Source organism: Gekko japonicus, unplaced genomic scaffold (assembly GCF_001447785.1).
Source record: "Gekko japonicus isolate JY-2015 unplaced genomic scaffold, Gekko_japonicus_V1.1 scaffold2054, whole genome shotgun sequence".
NCBI classification, from domain to species: domain Eukaryota; kingdom Metazoa; phylum Chordata; class Lepidosauria; order Squamata; family Gekkonidae; genus Gekko; species Gekko japonicus.
In genome coordinates this window covers 72,470-88,851 of record NW_015165306.1, presented here as the reverse complement: position 1 = coordinate 88,851, position 16,382 = coordinate 72,470, and the positions used below count along the sequence as shown (strand labels likewise).

The 16,382-nt window shown below is 43.4% G+C and overlaps 1 protein-coding gene across 1 annotated transcript in view; it reads left to right on the top strand.

The window, feature by feature from the left end:
• The window catches only part of MYOM2 (myomesin 2), a gene marked incomplete at its 3' end in the record, with an annotated part of 116,842 nt that overhangs the window by 31,338 nt on the left and 69,122 nt on the right, over nt 1-16,382 (top strand). The window contains exons 7-9 of the mRNA XM_015410441.1: nt 9,601-9,689; nt 11,517-11,567; nt 14,552-14,713. Of these exons, the coding sequence (XP_015265927.1) occupies nt 9,601-9,689; nt 11,517-11,567; nt 14,552-14,713 (302 nt within the window). The remainder of the gene's footprint in view (nt 1-9,600; nt 9,690-11,516; nt 11,568-14,551; nt 14,714-16,382) is intronic.

The window sequence follows — 16,382 nt, the reverse complement described above, 5'->3', positions numbered from 1 at the left end:
AGATTGGGGATTCCATCTCCAAATAGGGAGGTTTTGCCAGAGTGGTCTCACTGTCCCTCTAAAAAAGCAGTGACAATTCCATGAGTGGTGGCAGCAAACTTAAGGAGTGAACTACGCCCAGGGGACGAGGGTGGGAGGCAAACAGCTGAGTTGTAAACTGGAGCCCGTTTTGCCACAGTAGGCAACCAAGCTTGTTTCAGACAAAGGAAGAAAACCCTTTGCAGGCCTTTGTGAGGAACTCATTGGGGCCAGTCCTGACTAGGCTTGCCAGCTGCAGGTAGGGGGATTTCTAAAGATTTTCTGTTAGAGTTTATGGAAGCCAGGGTTTGGGGAGGGGAGAGGACTCAGCCCACCTTCCAAAGCAGTTATTTTCTCTGGGAGCGAGAGATCAGTTCTCTGGAGTTCAGTTGTGATACCTGGTGATCTTCAGGCTCCACCTGGAGGTTGACTACCCTAGGCATAGCAGTCAGTGCTTTGGAGCAGCGTCTACTAGATCCAGGTTCTTGCTGTAGAAGCTGAGTGGGTGATTTTGACCAGTCACAGACTTTCAGCCTAACCTACCTCACAGGGTTTTTGTGCAAGTTAAAAGGGGGAGAGGAGAATCATGTAAGCTGCTTTGGGCCCCAATGCAGAGGAAGACTACTTTTCCTCCTGGGAAACCATTGTTGCCAATCTCCAGGTAAGGGCTGGAGATCACTCAGAATTACAACTGCTCTCCAGATGGCAGAGATCAGTTCCACTGGAGAAAATGGTGGACTCTGTGTCCTTATACCCTGCTGGAATGCACCCCCCCCATAACTGCCAATGTGACATGGCAGTCAGGGCTTCAGAGCATGGTAGAGGCTGCAGATGGGGGGGGAGATGGAAAGCTGAAGAGTGAGGAGGAAATAAAGGTAGTCTGATTGCTGGGAAGGAGATAGGGTTGCCAAGTCCAGGGGGGAGATTCCTGGAGATTTGAGGGATGGTATCTGGAGAGGATGAGGTTTGAGGAGGGGTGGGACCTCAGACAGGTACAATGCCATAGACTCCACCCTCCCAACCAGCCATTCCCTCCTGGGGAACCACTGTTGCTAATCTCCAGGTGAGGGCTGGAGATCACTCAGAATTGCAATTGATCTTCAGGAGGGAGGGGGGAGGAGATGGAAAGCTGAAATCAGAGGGGCAGATAATGGCAGGCTGATGCTTGGCTGGGAAGGAGATAGGGTTGCCATCTCCAGGTTGGGAAATTCCTGGAGATTTGAGAGGTGGAGCCTGGAGAGGGTGGGGTTTGAGGAGGTCACCTCAGAAAATTGATGCAGAATGCCCAAGGCCTTGGCACTTTCCCAGAGCCTCTTTTTAGAACTCGTATTTATTTCCACAATGGGCCTTATTCCTAGTTAAAAAATAATGCAAGATACAATGAGAAGTGAATCCGTTATTGCAGATTGAATTTAAATGTAGGTACTAGGTTTGGGACAGTCTGAGTGCTGTGATGTTAGCTCTGTGCCCTGGCATTGTTCTAAAGTATTTTAAATTTCAGTTGTGGTGTTGATATCTCAGCCAGCCCATGGAAATTACACATAATGTCTAAGTACACTGTCCAGAATGGGCTTGCCCAGTTTATGATGCATTGAGCTAAATATAGAGCACTAGCTATATACTGGAGCATCCAAGGAGCCTGACAATCTCAGCAGGGAAGGGTAGAAGAGTATTCATTCATTCATAGTGCCCCATTCTCACAGGGAGTATTTATTTATTTATTTACTTTAAAGTGAGCCACGTAACAAATTGGTGCCCTGACTTAGATGGCCCAGGCTAGCCTGATCTCATCAAATCTCGCAAGCTAAGCAGGGTTTGGCCTTGTCAGTACTTGGATGGGAGACCACCAAGGAAGTTCAGGGTCACTATATAGATGCAGGCAATGGCAAAACACCTCTGAACCCCTCTTGCTTTGAAAACCAGATGGGGTCACCATAAGTTGGCTGTGACTTGATGCCACTTTCCACCACCACCAACAATGGGTGGTCAATGGAGTGTCTGCAGAATGGGAGTAATATACATGCTCTGTCATGCTACCAATAATAGTCTAGCAGTGGCTTTCCACACCAGATGAAGTTTCCACGTTTTGAGGTGAGACCAATATATAGTGTATTACAGTAGTCTAGTCTTGATGTTACTGTGGTGTGGATCCAGGTGACCAGATCAGCTGCATCAAGGAAAGGGGCCATTTATGGGCTATGCTGAGTTGGCAGAGAGTGCTTTTTGCAGCTGTATTAACTTGCTTATCCAATAATGAGGTTGGATCTAGTAAAATGCTACGGCTTTTAACTGAGTCAGCAAGGTTCAGTTGAACTCCATCAAAAATGGGAAGAATTATGTCCTTTAAAACCTCCACTTTCCCAACCAGCATTACCTGACTTTTCAGAGTTTAGTTTCAATTTGTTCACTCTTAGCCAGTTAACCGCAGTAGCCAAGCAGCTATTTAGCTCTTCTGCTGCATCACCAGGAGATGTATAGAGCTGGGTATTGTCAGCATATTGATGACAGCCAATGCTTCGTCTGTGAATGATTTGACCTAAGGGCTTTTTATAGAGATTGAAAAGCATGGGTCCCACACTGAGGACAATTGGTTTCCAATAGCAACCCTTTTAGTCTGATCCATGAGGAATGATTTGAACCAGTTCATTGCACATCCCTGATACTTATTTCTGCCTCCCATCATCTCAACAAGAAAGCATGATATACTGTACCAAAGGCTGCAGATAGATCCAATAACAGCAACAGAAAGGCATGGACTTTGTCTACACTCAGACGGAGGTCATCAACTAAAGCTAGCAATGCTGTCTCTGTCCCATAGCCTGGCCTGAAGCCAGACATAAAAGTGTCTAGAACAGATGAGTTATCCAAGAAGACTTGGAGCTGGTCTGCGTCTGCTTTCTCAATCACTTTGCCTAGAAAGGGTAGATTGGAGACCAGGTGATAATTGTTTCTTAAGAAGCAGACAGATAACCACCTCTTTGAGGGGCTGAGGGTAGGTGCCCTGAGTTAGCAACCGATTTATAATAGATGCTATGGGATTGTTGATGTGGTCTTTACATGAGTTTAACAGCCAGGATGGGCAAGCATCTAGGGCACAAGTAGTGGCCTTCACAGATCCCAGGATCTTGTCTACATCCATCATGAAAACAGGGTTAAAATGGTCTGTTAATAGACCAGGCAGCGTATTAGGCCTTTCTTCTGGTGTACCTGTGTTACAGCTGGCATCCAAATCAGTGCATAGTCTCAATATTTTATCAGCAAAAAATTTGGCAAAACTGCAGCCCCAACAGAACACATGTTTGGAATCCTAAAATTCCCCAGAGCATTCTAGAATCCAGTTGGATTCATGACCCTCCATGGGTGGACCACTTTAACTGGTCTCCCTCTCACGCAGGGTGTTGGAGCAACATTCACCTTGGCTTTAAGTCGGTAGTGGTCAAATCTCCAGCCTGGAAACCAAGCCTTCCCTCCAAGGCTCAGTGAAAAGATTAAGTCCAGAATGTGACCTCTTTCATGTCTTGGGCCAATCACAATTTGGGAGAGACCCAAGGCAGTCAAAAAGCCATAAAATCCTGGACAGGTCTGACAAGTTGTCCCCAGCTTGAATGTTGAAGTATTCCAGAATGATTAGTTTAGGACCACATCCAACAGTACCTTGCCAAACTGGATCATCATTTCAATGGGGCGGCGTTGGTGCTAGTGCTGAGGGTCAGGAGCTTGGGAGTGCTCCTGGATGCCGCCTTGACAATGGAGGCCCAGGTAGCAGCCACTGTCAAAGCAGTCTTTTACCATCTCCGGCTGATCAGGCAGTTGGTTCCCCTCCTCGAATGCAATGACCTGGCAACAGTGATCCACCTGGTATAGTGCTATGGTCACCTCGAGACTAGACTACTGCAATGCTCTCTACATGGGGCTGCCTTTGTTGCAAATCCAGAAGCTGCAGCTGGTGCAAAATGCTGCAGCCAGGCTGCTGATGGACCTCTCTACACGAGAGCAAATCCGGCCTGTGCTGAAGGCATTGCACTGGCTGACAGTAGCATACCAGATTCGTTTCAAATTGCTGGTTTTGACCTTTGAAGCCCTGTATAGTTGGGGGCCTGCCTATCTGAGGGACCGCCTTTCCCCATATGTTCCCCAGAGAGCACTGAGGTTAGGGTCACAAAACCGCCTGACTTTCCCTGGTTCGAAAGACGCCAGATTGCCTCAACCAGGGACAGGGCTTTTTCAGTGGCGGCTCCATACTGGTGGAATGAGCTCCTGGAAGACATCAGGGCCCTGTGGGACCTTTTACAGTTCCACAGGGCCTATAAAATGGAGCTCTTCCACCAGGCTTTTGATTAGGAGCCGCCACTAGCACCAACATATCTGAACTGCTAACAATCAAACAGTTAAGGCCCACATGTTGAGAGCAACAAGAACAGCTAATGGCATGGGTATGGCCACAGTGTACTCTTTACCATCTAACACTGCCTTGGAGAGGCTACCGCCATCTATATGCAACAGCACTTTATTTATATAATTTGATTGCTTGTCTGAATTTCAGATTATTGCTTTGTGGATGCATCTATGTTTTATTGTATTTACTCTGTTATATTTTAACTTGTAATCCGCCCTGAGCCTGCCCATGGGGGGAGGGAGGAATATAAATAGAAAATATAAATAAATAAATAAATAAATAAATAAATTTAGGGTGGCAAATTTAATACATTAGTATTTGTGCAGACTTACTATGGAGGACTTCTGGTTCTGGTCTTGAGGCAAGGGAAGTGTTGTTGCTGCGGTCCATTTTATTTTTAAACTTTTTATTTGTATTTTTCTATTTTACCTATTTTATTCTATCTGTTGTTTTCACTAGAAGCATATGGAAGTAATGTCTCTACTTTTAGCTTGCTGGTTTTTTGACTAGGCTTGTCGATTAGATTTCAACCTCTTTAGGCTTCAGCCTGCTGATAAGGCTATGCTTGTGGAGATTGAGTTCAAGGTCGGGAAGATGAGAAGCTAGCCTTGAGAGTCTTTATCTGTTTATACAGCTTTGATAAGGATATTTCGACATTCTTCTGTATGACTTTTAACTTGTTGTAACATATTAATAACAATATCTATTTAAATAGCACTTGTGGGATTTAAATAACATTTGACTCTTTAAATAGGACTGTGTTGCATTATTGAATGAAATTTAGTTAAATCCCCAATGCAGTTGTCTCATTGGGGTGGGAAACTGCTAAAATTGTTAAAACCTCTCATATTATACTTTTTAGAATATTTTGCTTTATCTTAGTTGTTGCTTTTGTCTGCCTATTTTATCAGAGTTATTTCTGTTTAAATGCATCTTTTGGCTACTGCAGAGCTACAGTGTTTTAGTGCGAAGACTTGATCTTGGTCTTCTTCCCTATCATCCACAGCAAGAGTTTTAAATTTAATTATTTGGAATTGGGATCTGCAAATTTTGAGATTTTGCAAATCTTGTAAACCCTGAGACCTTTGGATCGCCTGATTCTTGGACCTTGATAAATCTTTGGACTTTTGGACCTTGGGTTCTGTTCCAAGCCACATCACGAGTAAAAAAAGACAATACTCATTTGGTGATCAAAAGGATTCCTTAATGAAACAAAGTAAACTTGAGGAGTTTTTTAATGCATTCCCAAACTCAAACAGATTTGACATTTTAAAGCATGACCAGGAGTGCCCTAAATCACCTTCAGTTTCCAGTCACACCTTGTTTTTTGATCCAACTAATCCTGCTATTGCTAATCTGGAGTCTTGTTCCTCTAATCTTCTACAGATCTTAGCTTCACAGACTTTTCTGATCACAGAAACCTACAGAAGATCTACAGCAAATTCGAACTAGCTGTTAATAAATCATGTTTATGTAGTATCAACCAGGTTAAATTTCACAGTACTGGGACTAATACATATCGGCTAACTGGGATGGAAGAGTCTTCTGCTCAGGAGAATCACCCAAAACACTTTGATTCTGGTTCAGTCAAGTATGACCCACTCTCTGTTTACCTTGAAATTTCACCCTGTCAAGGAACAACAATATTTTGATCATCTAAGTGGCAAGTTAAGCACCACTTGTCCTAATTGGAGATATTTGTTTCCAGAATTAATATAAAGAAAATTAGAAAGGTCGGTAGTTCAGCAGTTCGAGACCTGAGTGTCACATGACGGAGTGAGCTCCCGTCTCTGGTCCCAGCTTTTGCCATCCTAGCAGTTAGAAAGCAAGAAATTGCAAGTAGATAAATAGGTACCACTTTGGTGGGAAGGTAATAGTATTCCTTGCACCTTGGTGTCTAGTCATGCTGGCCACATGACCACAGAAATGTCTTTGGACAGTGCTGGCTCTTCAGCTTGGAAACAGAGATGAGCACTGCATCCCTAGAGTCAGATTCAACTGGCTTTTGAGCAAGGGAAACTTTTACCTTTACGAAGACCCTTTATATCCGAAGCTGGTGCTGTCATTTTTCTCAAAATCATTTCTTTGCCTTCTTTTAGACAAAGGGACTATATGGGTAATTTCAACATTATTATTAAGCGACATTTCATGAATTCTGATGTAAAACTGCTCCTTCCAGAGAATTTGAGGGGTCCTGATGGTAAACAAAGAAATATTTTACCTAAATCAGTGATGATTAGTGAACTTCCTGAAAAGTCTTGTCTTCCTTCAAGCATGAAGACCAATCATGTCTCTCTTCTGCCTATTGACCTGACAATACCATCTCCCTGCAAGAAGTGACGGAAGTGCAATAACCTCCTAGTAATAACAAGTTCCAATGAATTGAATGGTTTAGCTGCTCATTGTGATCAAATTAATTCTAACTTACATTGCTCTTTCAGCAGATTACCACCCTTTGATCAGTCTTCTATGCTAACCATTGCCTTGGTAAAATGTGATAATAAGCTACAAGATGCTGGGGTTCCTGCTATCATGCCAGTGCCAAAGAACCTTTTTCTTCCTTACATCCCCCCTCAAACTAGTGTTATAAATGTACTGGAAGACCCTGATGCTACTGTTCCTCTTGAAGCTGAGGACTCATTCTTTTTCCTGGGCAATGATTCCTCTAGAATGACATATTATAGTTGAGAAGAAGACTGCTAGTCATATCCAGTCTGCTGATCAAATTTCAAGATCATTAGGTTTGAAAATACTCTCCTAGAATTTAGCTGGATGGTCTTCTTGTATTTCATCCTATGAGGTGCAAGAGTTAATTAGTGCACATGATATCATACTGTTGCAAGAAACCTGATCCAAAGAACATATATACTTCCCTGGTTTTGTATCTTTTGTTAGCCCTGCTATTCCCAGCTCCAAGGGAGGCAGACCCAAGTTGGCCTCACCTGTTTGAGTTATTCCTCTTTTAGATGCCAAAGCCTAGAGTTGATCCTAGACTTAGACTATATATTGGCTGTTAAACTTGAATTTGAGGGCCATCTTCTGATTTTGCTCACTATCTATATGTCTCCAGGGATATCCATTGGTGATTACTTATCTTTATGGAAGGTCATTGATAGTAGAATATCTCCTGTTTTATATGATTATCCCAAAGCATTTCTTCTGTTAACTCATGATATGAATATGTTGTCGAAGGCTTTCATGGCTGGAGTTCATTAGTTGCTGTAGATTTTCCAAGATGTTTGGCCGTGGTCTTGGCATTGTAGAACCTGACGTTTCACCAGTAACTGTGACTGGCATCCTCAGAGGTATAAACACAGAAAGATGGAATACTCTCTGCGTACTGACCGTATGGTGACTTGCCTGCCTCGTGCGAAGGTAGTGGACATTACACGTGTTTTAGATAGGCTGGTAGATAGTGCTGGGGAGGAGCCAGTGGTTGTGGTGCATATCGGCACCAACGATGTGGGGAAATGCAGTCGTGAGGTCCTGGAGGAGAAATTTAGGCTGCTGGGCAGGAAACTTAGGTCCAGGACTTCCAAGGTAGCTTTCTCAGAAGTGCTACCTGTTCCACATGCAGGGCTGGAGACACAGCCACAGATCAGGAGTCTCAATGCGTGGATGAGACGATGGTGTAGGCGGGAAGGTTTCAAGTTTGTTAGGCACTGGGATGCTTTTTGGAACAAGAGGGAGCTGTACAGGCGAGACGGAAAATGTCTCGCTGAAAATGTCGAGACAGTGTGTGACTGCAATAAAAAAGGCCAGTGCCATGCTGGGGAATATTAGGAAGGGTATTGAAAACAGATCAGCCAATATCATAATGCCCCTATATAAATCAATGGTGCGACCTCATTTGGAATACTGTGTGCAGTTCTGGTCACCACACCTTAAAAAGGATATTATAGCTTTGGAAAAAGTGCAGAAAAGGGCAACTCGAATGATAAAAGGGTTGGAACACTTTCCCTATGAGGAAAGGTTAAAGCGCTTAGGGCTCTTTAGCTTGGAGAAAAGACGACTGAGGGGTGACATGATCGAGGTTTATAAGATTATGCATGGGAAAGAGCAGGTGTTTATAAAGTTTATACTGTATTATTCGAGAGGGTGGAGCATTGCGGGAGGCCAGGAAAAAGGGGGGAAGGAGTGGAAGAAAGGGATATATGGGGGGGGGATGAAAGTATACAAAATGTAATGTTGTTTGCTAATATATCCAAATAATAAAAATTGTGTTATATTAAAAAAAAAACCCAGTGGGAGGGCTTCTAATGTCCTGGCCCCACTGGTGGACCTCCTGATGGCACCTGGTATTTCTGGCCACTGTGTGACACAGAGTGTTGGACTGGATGGGCCTGATCCAACATTGGCATCTCTTATGTTCTTATGTTATCTGTACCATCTAGATAAGGATGGCTTTCAAAGCTCATGGTTAAAATTAGTTGATGATAGGCTTCAGAGAATGGGCTTTTCTTTCGAGCTCATTAACCAAATGGATTACCCTCTGCATGCAAGCTGATTAAATCTAGCATCCTACAGTTTGATAAATGGAGTACTTGCTGCAGAGCTCAAAGGGTATGTTCCCTACATTATTTGCGTCTTTCAATTCTAAATACTCTACCTGCTTACTGTAAGTTTGCTCACCCACCCCTCAAATGAAACACACACACAAGTCATGGGTTAAACTGGGAATTTATTTATGCATAAGCTGATCTGTCTCAATTATATCAATTAAGCATGGGTTGCCTTGTGCCTGCATAGCAGGGCTCCTTAGGGCAAACCCACCCTGGCTCAGAGCCGGGTCCAAAATACTTCCATACCCACTTGTCACAGCCCGCACATCAAATGCGTAGAGGAGATGTGGGAGCACATTCCAGCCCATGACTACTTAGCCTAAGGGCTCATCATAGGCTCCCCCAACCCTGAAGAGCCCCCCCCCCGGGTCTCCCGGACTGCTAAGCCACTAGGTACCCAGTCTGAGGATTACTTTTTAATGTAAAAAATGTATTCTTAGATTTCTCACATTGTCTGTATATTAATATATTTTCCCTGTTTGCTTATGACCTGTTGGTCTATGAGTATTAACAGAAGACTGAGACAGGACTTACTATGTTGCAAGCTGCCCTTTGATGTGTAAGTATTTGAGTAAGAGTAAACAAATTAGGATTCTTTCTCTCTCTGTTTCTCACACTGTTTAGAGCCAGCTATGATGATACTGCTACGTATTCTGCACTTGCAACAAATGTGCATGGACAAGTATCCACCAATGCTGCTGTAATTGTGCGGAGTAAGTCTGCCTTGGAAAAATAATCTATATACTAATTGTGAAGTTGGCCAAATCTGAAGATACTTAAATCTGGTGATTTGAGCTGTGAATGGGCAAGACAGATCTTTCTACAAACTTGAAAAGGGCCCTAGGTTTGCAAGAAAATGTGAAATTAAACACACACACACACACACACACATATATATATGGCAGATTAAAAAAACCCAAAATGATAAAAGAATCACGTGTAACTCTAAGCAATGAATTACCTCAGTGGCTGTTTCTACTCAACCACAAGTATTCCAGGCTGAATTTCTGCAAGTAAAAAGGCAGGGAGAGAGGTCAGGGACCTTTCCAGGCCTATTTTGGCCTTTGAGGGAGGACTCAGTGGGGTCAGGCCTGAGCTAGGTTTGACAGTTCCAGGTTGAGAAATTCCTGGAGATTTTATGGTGGATCCTGAGGAGGGTAAGGTCTAGGGGAGGGGAGAGGCTTCAACCAAATATAATGCATACAGTCTACACTCCAAACAGTCATTTTCTCCCTGGGGGAACAGATCTATGTTATCTGGAGTTCAGTTGTAATTCTGGGAGATCTCCAGGTCCCACCTGGAGGTTGGCAAACCTCGGCTTGACAGTAACCTATGGGTGACCACCTGGCATGCATGACTCAACTAAGGTCGAATCTGCATTTGCATTTTTAAATCAATTTCGTGCTGTTGTGACGCCGTCTTTCTCTATGCTTGTTTGAATGTTGTTTGGAGAAGATTCTTTTAAAGCAGTGCAGAGGTGCAATGACAGTGGAGCCACCCCGAAAGGACGATAAACCTATGTGGATGTGCGAAAGTATGCTAGCAGTGTTGAGGTGTGAAAATTACACCAAATGTAGACAGCTTTTTTGAAGACTGACTCAGAAGGCTGGGACACCGGTGGGAAAGACAAATGCAGATTCGGCCTAGATCTGTCTGCTTGCTGCTGTTCAACGGCAGCCACCCTATGAAAGCCAGTGTGGTGTAGCAAGTAGAGCTTCAGAATAGGGTACGGGAGATCCAAGTTTGAATTCCTGTCTTGCTGTGGAAGCTCACTGTGTAATTTTGGTCCAGTCACATACTTTCAGCCTAACCTACCTCACACAGTAGATAAAAAGGAGGAGAGGAGAATAATGTAAGCTGCTTGGGTCCCCATTGTGGGTAAAGTGGGGTATGTATGAAGTAAATAAATAATAAATATAGCTGAAGATGTGGGGTAGACAAAAGGTGAATGACGGCGAAGGCGAGAATGAAGCCGGGGAAGGGAAGAGGAGGGAAAGTGATGGGAAGGGGGAAAGTGATGTGCTGACCCGCAAGACCTTCAGAGTTTCCTATCATGCAAGTGGGCCTAGCCCAGTGGCTGGCACCTCACAACTGTGTCATAATTTTCTTAGGTAGGGGCTGTAGAATGGGGAGGGGGAGGGAAAGCTGAAGACAGAGAGACAGATAAAGGTAGGTTTGCTGTTTGGATGGAAGGAGAGAAGGAATCAGGAAAAGGTGGAGAGGCTATGGGGGCTTTCAGGGAGGGGAAAGAGGAAATAGTGGGCGAGGGGAAAATGAGATGCCTCCTGCGAGCCTTTGTCAGTTCCTAGTTGTTTCAACTATAGACGTCCCTGCAACATTGCTTTTGGGCCTTATGAACAAATGTATAGTCTAGTGGCACCTTTAAGACCAACAAAGGTTTATTCACTTTTTCAAATACATTAGAATGGCAGGGAAGGTTCAAAATTATAGCCAGAGAATGAACAGCAAATTAACATGTAACATGATGATGTTCAAGATATGCAAAGTGAAAGCTTAATTATACCTCTCATTTTTTACAGGGTACAGAGGAGATGAAGAGCCATACCCTGGTGGAGTTTTACCCATTCGTTGTAAGAACACTTTGCAATTTACAAGGAGGTTATAAAACTCAGGAGTACTTTATCATAAAAATGCATCTGGTTGTCACCTTGCCCAATTTAGAAAGCTAGTTTAACCTGTGACTTTTTCAACAGCTTGCAAACAGCTTGAGGAATTTCACATTACCCTTTTTAACCCGTTTTGAAGCCGTCTTTGATCCGTCATGGAGTAAACCGGTATAGGGCTGCCATTTCACACATGGCTTTCCCTTTCCTGTAAAGAGCTGGATCTGAAGCGGTTTGCCATTTCAGACTGTACCGCTTTCCCCTGCTTTTCCCCCACCGTTTTTTGCTCTTGCGGGCGATCTCCGGCTTTTTTTGGGGGGGGGGGAACGTTCACGCTATAGCACTATAGCACTCTAACAAAACACTCCAGGCAATCTAATGGGGTTGATATGATGCTGTTCCATCATAGCGTTATAGTGCTATAGTGATATAAAGAAAACAAACATTTTTTTAAAAGCCGGAGATCGGCCGTGAGGGCGAAAAACGGTGGTGAAAAGTGCATCGGAACCGGGAGAGGAAACTGAAGACTACTTGGAAGCGGTTGACAGGTAAAACGCTTCAGCCCCGTTTCCTAAATGGGACAGAAGCATTTGTGTCTGAAATTACAAATATATTCCGGTAAAGAACCAGTTCTAAAATGGTTCTGTCTGAAATGACAGACCAGAAACCGTTTGGGAGCCGTTCCTCTTCCTGATTATATCATCTGTCTGAAATTCCTCCTTATCTCAGGAACACCCAGTTGCTCTGTACAGACTTGTTTGTCCTCTTTAGTTTTCTGAAGGGACCAAAATATAGTTACTCTGTCTCTATTTTTTAAAAAAACTATTTTTCTAATGCTTATTATGGCATAGTCCACTCTAGTCCATAAAAGCTCATCCCATAATAAATGTGTTAAATGTTTAGGTGCTTAAAGCCTGTCTTCGTTTTTGTTTTGCAATAGACTAACATGAGTACCCCTCTGGAAATTTAACTCTAAGGTTTATGTATTATTAGTGTTTGACTTTGTTTCAAAAAGCGCAACAAAAACACAGATAATATTCAAGACACATCTTAATTTTTAGTTTTAGTCTTGTACAAGACCCAGACATAATCATTTCTGATTGGAAAGTTCTTTGACATAGTAAAAGTGGATGTTTGACCACACTGTGCATGTTCTCCTTGTTTTCTGTGCTGCTTTTACTTTCCCAAGAAAAATTACCTTGCGCTCAGTGTCTTTGCACATCACTCTTAGACAATTGATGAGACCTATGTGGATTAGATCAGAGCTGGACAATAACCATGGTTGGAACAGTTAAGAGAGGCTTGGATAAGGGTGGGTGTGAAAAGACAGATAAATGCAGCCTGAGCGGCTGTTGTGTTAGCCAAATTGCCTTAATTTCTTATTAATATTGGGGAAGTTATGATTACTAATTGGCAATAGGCAACTTAGGGAGCAAACACCGTTGTATTCAGAGGTCCCACCTTCCCAGTAGTTACCAGTAACAAGCACGGAGACTATATTCAGTAAAATATGGTGTCTTTTACTATAAGATATTTATCATTCAAACAATATACAAGTGCACACACACTTACCCAGTACTAGGAAATAAAGATAGATAATAAGCACATTTGCATTAGCAGGATATTTGTTGTTTGGGCAATAGTTACCTGTCCTTGCTGATTGAGTCATTCCACTGGAAGAAGGGAGGGGGAAGAATCAGATATAAGGGACATGTTCTGAACCGGCAGAAACACGTGGCACTCTTGCTGCAGACCAAGAGTCAAAGATGGAGGGAGGGTATTGGGATAGCAAGCTGGACGTCAGGGGGATAAAGCTTAGATAGGGGTCGTAGTAGAGAGAGAGACCATGTGGTCGGGTATCACCTTTTATATGGTGGGGGGGCAGGCTAAGCTGGCCACATCCCCTTGTGACACCTCCAGTTAGTCCGTCCCATAAAACATACTATTGGACAGAAGGAAAGGGGGAGGAGAGCTAGGGGGTGGTCAATATTGAGAGCTAGTAACTAAATCTGGGGCCTGGCACCTGGATGAAGAGTAAATGAATCATCGGGCAAGGGCTATTGTCTCTTGATGGCCCTAGCTGTAGCAACTGCAGGGACAGCCTCTTGATTACCTGCAGATTTGTAGGTAGCTGGAGGAGGGGGAAAGGGGTTGCCTGCGTGTCTCAGATGGAGCTCCTAATGGCGTTTGGAGCTCTTTGTCCTCATGCCTGGGCATGGTATGGTGTTATATAGGCTAAGGAACTGGTCCATCTTACAACAGGTAAGAGGGCAGGTCACCTTGAAGAACCACTGGAACAGCAACGCAAAGGGAAGGTTTTCTTCTCTCAGATGTGCAGTCTCAACTGGCATCATATTGGGTCACCAGGCAGTACAGTCCCTCAAGCATATCTTTGTACAGTCCATTTTTATCACTTATGAGTTATAGTTCGTAAGAGCACATTAAGTGCCTTGAGGGCAACAGTTGTGTGTTTTTCCTATTCTTGTTTGAAGAGGATCACTATATTCATTTATTACAAACAATTCTTTGAGTTGATCAAAACATCTACGAGAAAGAAAACACAGCAATTTCAGCAACATTCAAGCTATAATATGTTACTTGGAGAGGAGACAGATTTTTTTCTTTTGAGACAGATAAAAATCTGTGTCATTGTCATTGTTATATCCAAGAACATATTGCTTTGTCCCTCAATCAACTTTGACCAAACAGGTTTTTCACGTTTTTGAAAACCTGCAGACCTGTTTCCCAAAAGTGTAATGAGATGAATGTATCATCCCATATATTCTACTAACGTTCTTTTAAAAAAATTGTCTGACTTCTGTCTGTATGCTTACCTTTCAATCTACATGGCATCATTGCCATCCCACAATAAAAGAAAACATCTAAGCTATTCATCATATTTATCTCTTCCATTCTACTTCTCACTGTCCTCGTTGTGGCTTTGCATACAGTACCTCTGCCAGATGTGTGCTTCACCCATTTTGATGTTCAGTTTTTGGAGAGGTTTGGTGTCACCTTTGGTATGGAGGGTGAAACTCTTGTCCTTCGGTGTGGTCTCCTGGTCACTCCAGAGCTGACTCGTCTCCGACCTCGTGCTGAGTGGTACAGAGATGGTAAGAATTTTTTTCTTCTTCAGAGAAAGTATGTGTGCTTGCCCTTAAATTGGTTTTGAAATTCTCAAGGGATACAGTATAGTTATATCACTTTGAAACTGCTCCACTGGTGTCCTTGGGCAGATCCTTCACCTTGCAGGAAATGGCAGTCATCTGGTACTTGTCTCTTTTCTTTTTCTTTTTGCTGTCATGTCACAGCTGACTTGTAGTGACCGCCTGCAGTTTTCAAGGCAAGAGACATTCAAAGGTGGTTTGCCATTGAATGTCCTTATTATTGTCATTATTATTGTTGTTGTTATTTCAATTTATTAATTGCCCTCTGGGCGATGTACAAAAGGCAAAATGCCATAAAACCAATACACATTTTATTTATTTATTTGTTTTTGCCTTTATATCCTGCCCTCCCCAAAGGCTCAGCACGGCCATGTACGGTCAGGAAGATAAAACCAGAATAAAAGATCTCTAGTTGCAATTTATAATTTTCTGTTCCCATTCTGGGCTGCCCAGCCATTTGGGGGTTGGGGGGTGGAACTTAAACAAAATATATAGAGAGGGGAGAGGGAAAGGGTGCCAGCCAGTGCAATCAATCGTTGCTGCCCTCAACCAAAAGCCTGGCGGAACATCTCTGCCTTATAGGCCCTGTGGAATTGCACAAGCTCCCGCAGGGCCCTGGTGTCATTCGGCAGAGAGTTCCACCAGGTTGGGGCCAGGACCGAGAAGGCCCTGGCCCTGATTGAGGACAGCTGGACATTCTTAGGGCCAGGGATCTATGTCACAACCCTGGTATTTTTTGTTGGTCTCCCTTCCAAATACTGACCAGGGCTGGCCCTGCTTAGCAGCCAAGATCTTTTGAGGTCAGTCTAGCCTGGGCTGTCCAGGTCAGGGCACATGCAAACGTGTCATGGGTTCTGCAGTCCATTATTAATGGTGTTAGACAAAAAGGCCAGTAAAAAGATAAGGTTACTAGTGGGGTGCATCTGATATATATTGTTATAAAAAGCCTCTGATTTTAGAGTACTTGGTATGGAAATGCTTCAGTTTGCATTTATTATGTCACTATTATTCTTTGGTGTTAAAATCATCTTTTATTTCCCCCCTTTATCTCCTTTCTTCTGAATGTGTTTATATAAATGGTAAGGTGCTGAGAGGGTCATGTATGATTTATGTCTGCTAATTAGACCCCATCTAGTGCCGTGCTTGTCCCAAATTACTACAGTTTAAAGCATTTATTGGCTATTAAACTCTGGAGGATATGTTAACACTGCAATGCAAAGCCGAGTCGCATGTTTCTGAGCCCTTTTACTTCAGTGGATTTAAAAGGGCGTAACTGTACTCCAGATTGCACTCCCGGTCAACCAAATCAAATTCTATGGGCTGGATTTCACAGAGCGCTTCTGCTGACAGAAGGATCTCCTCCAGTGGGGTGTAGGATATTTTATGCATTCTGGAAAAAAAAGTTTCAGAGGGTACCTGTGTTGGTCTGTGGTAGAGCAGTTAGATTTGAGTCCAATAACACCTTAGAGACCAACAAGACTTTCAGGATATAAGCTTTCAAGAGTCAAAGCTCTCTAGGTTTGACTCTCATAAGTTTATACCAGGGGTCATTTTGGGGGGGGGACGCGGGGGGACGCCTTCCCCCCGGGTGAGGGCGGGCCCTGGAGCTCCCTGC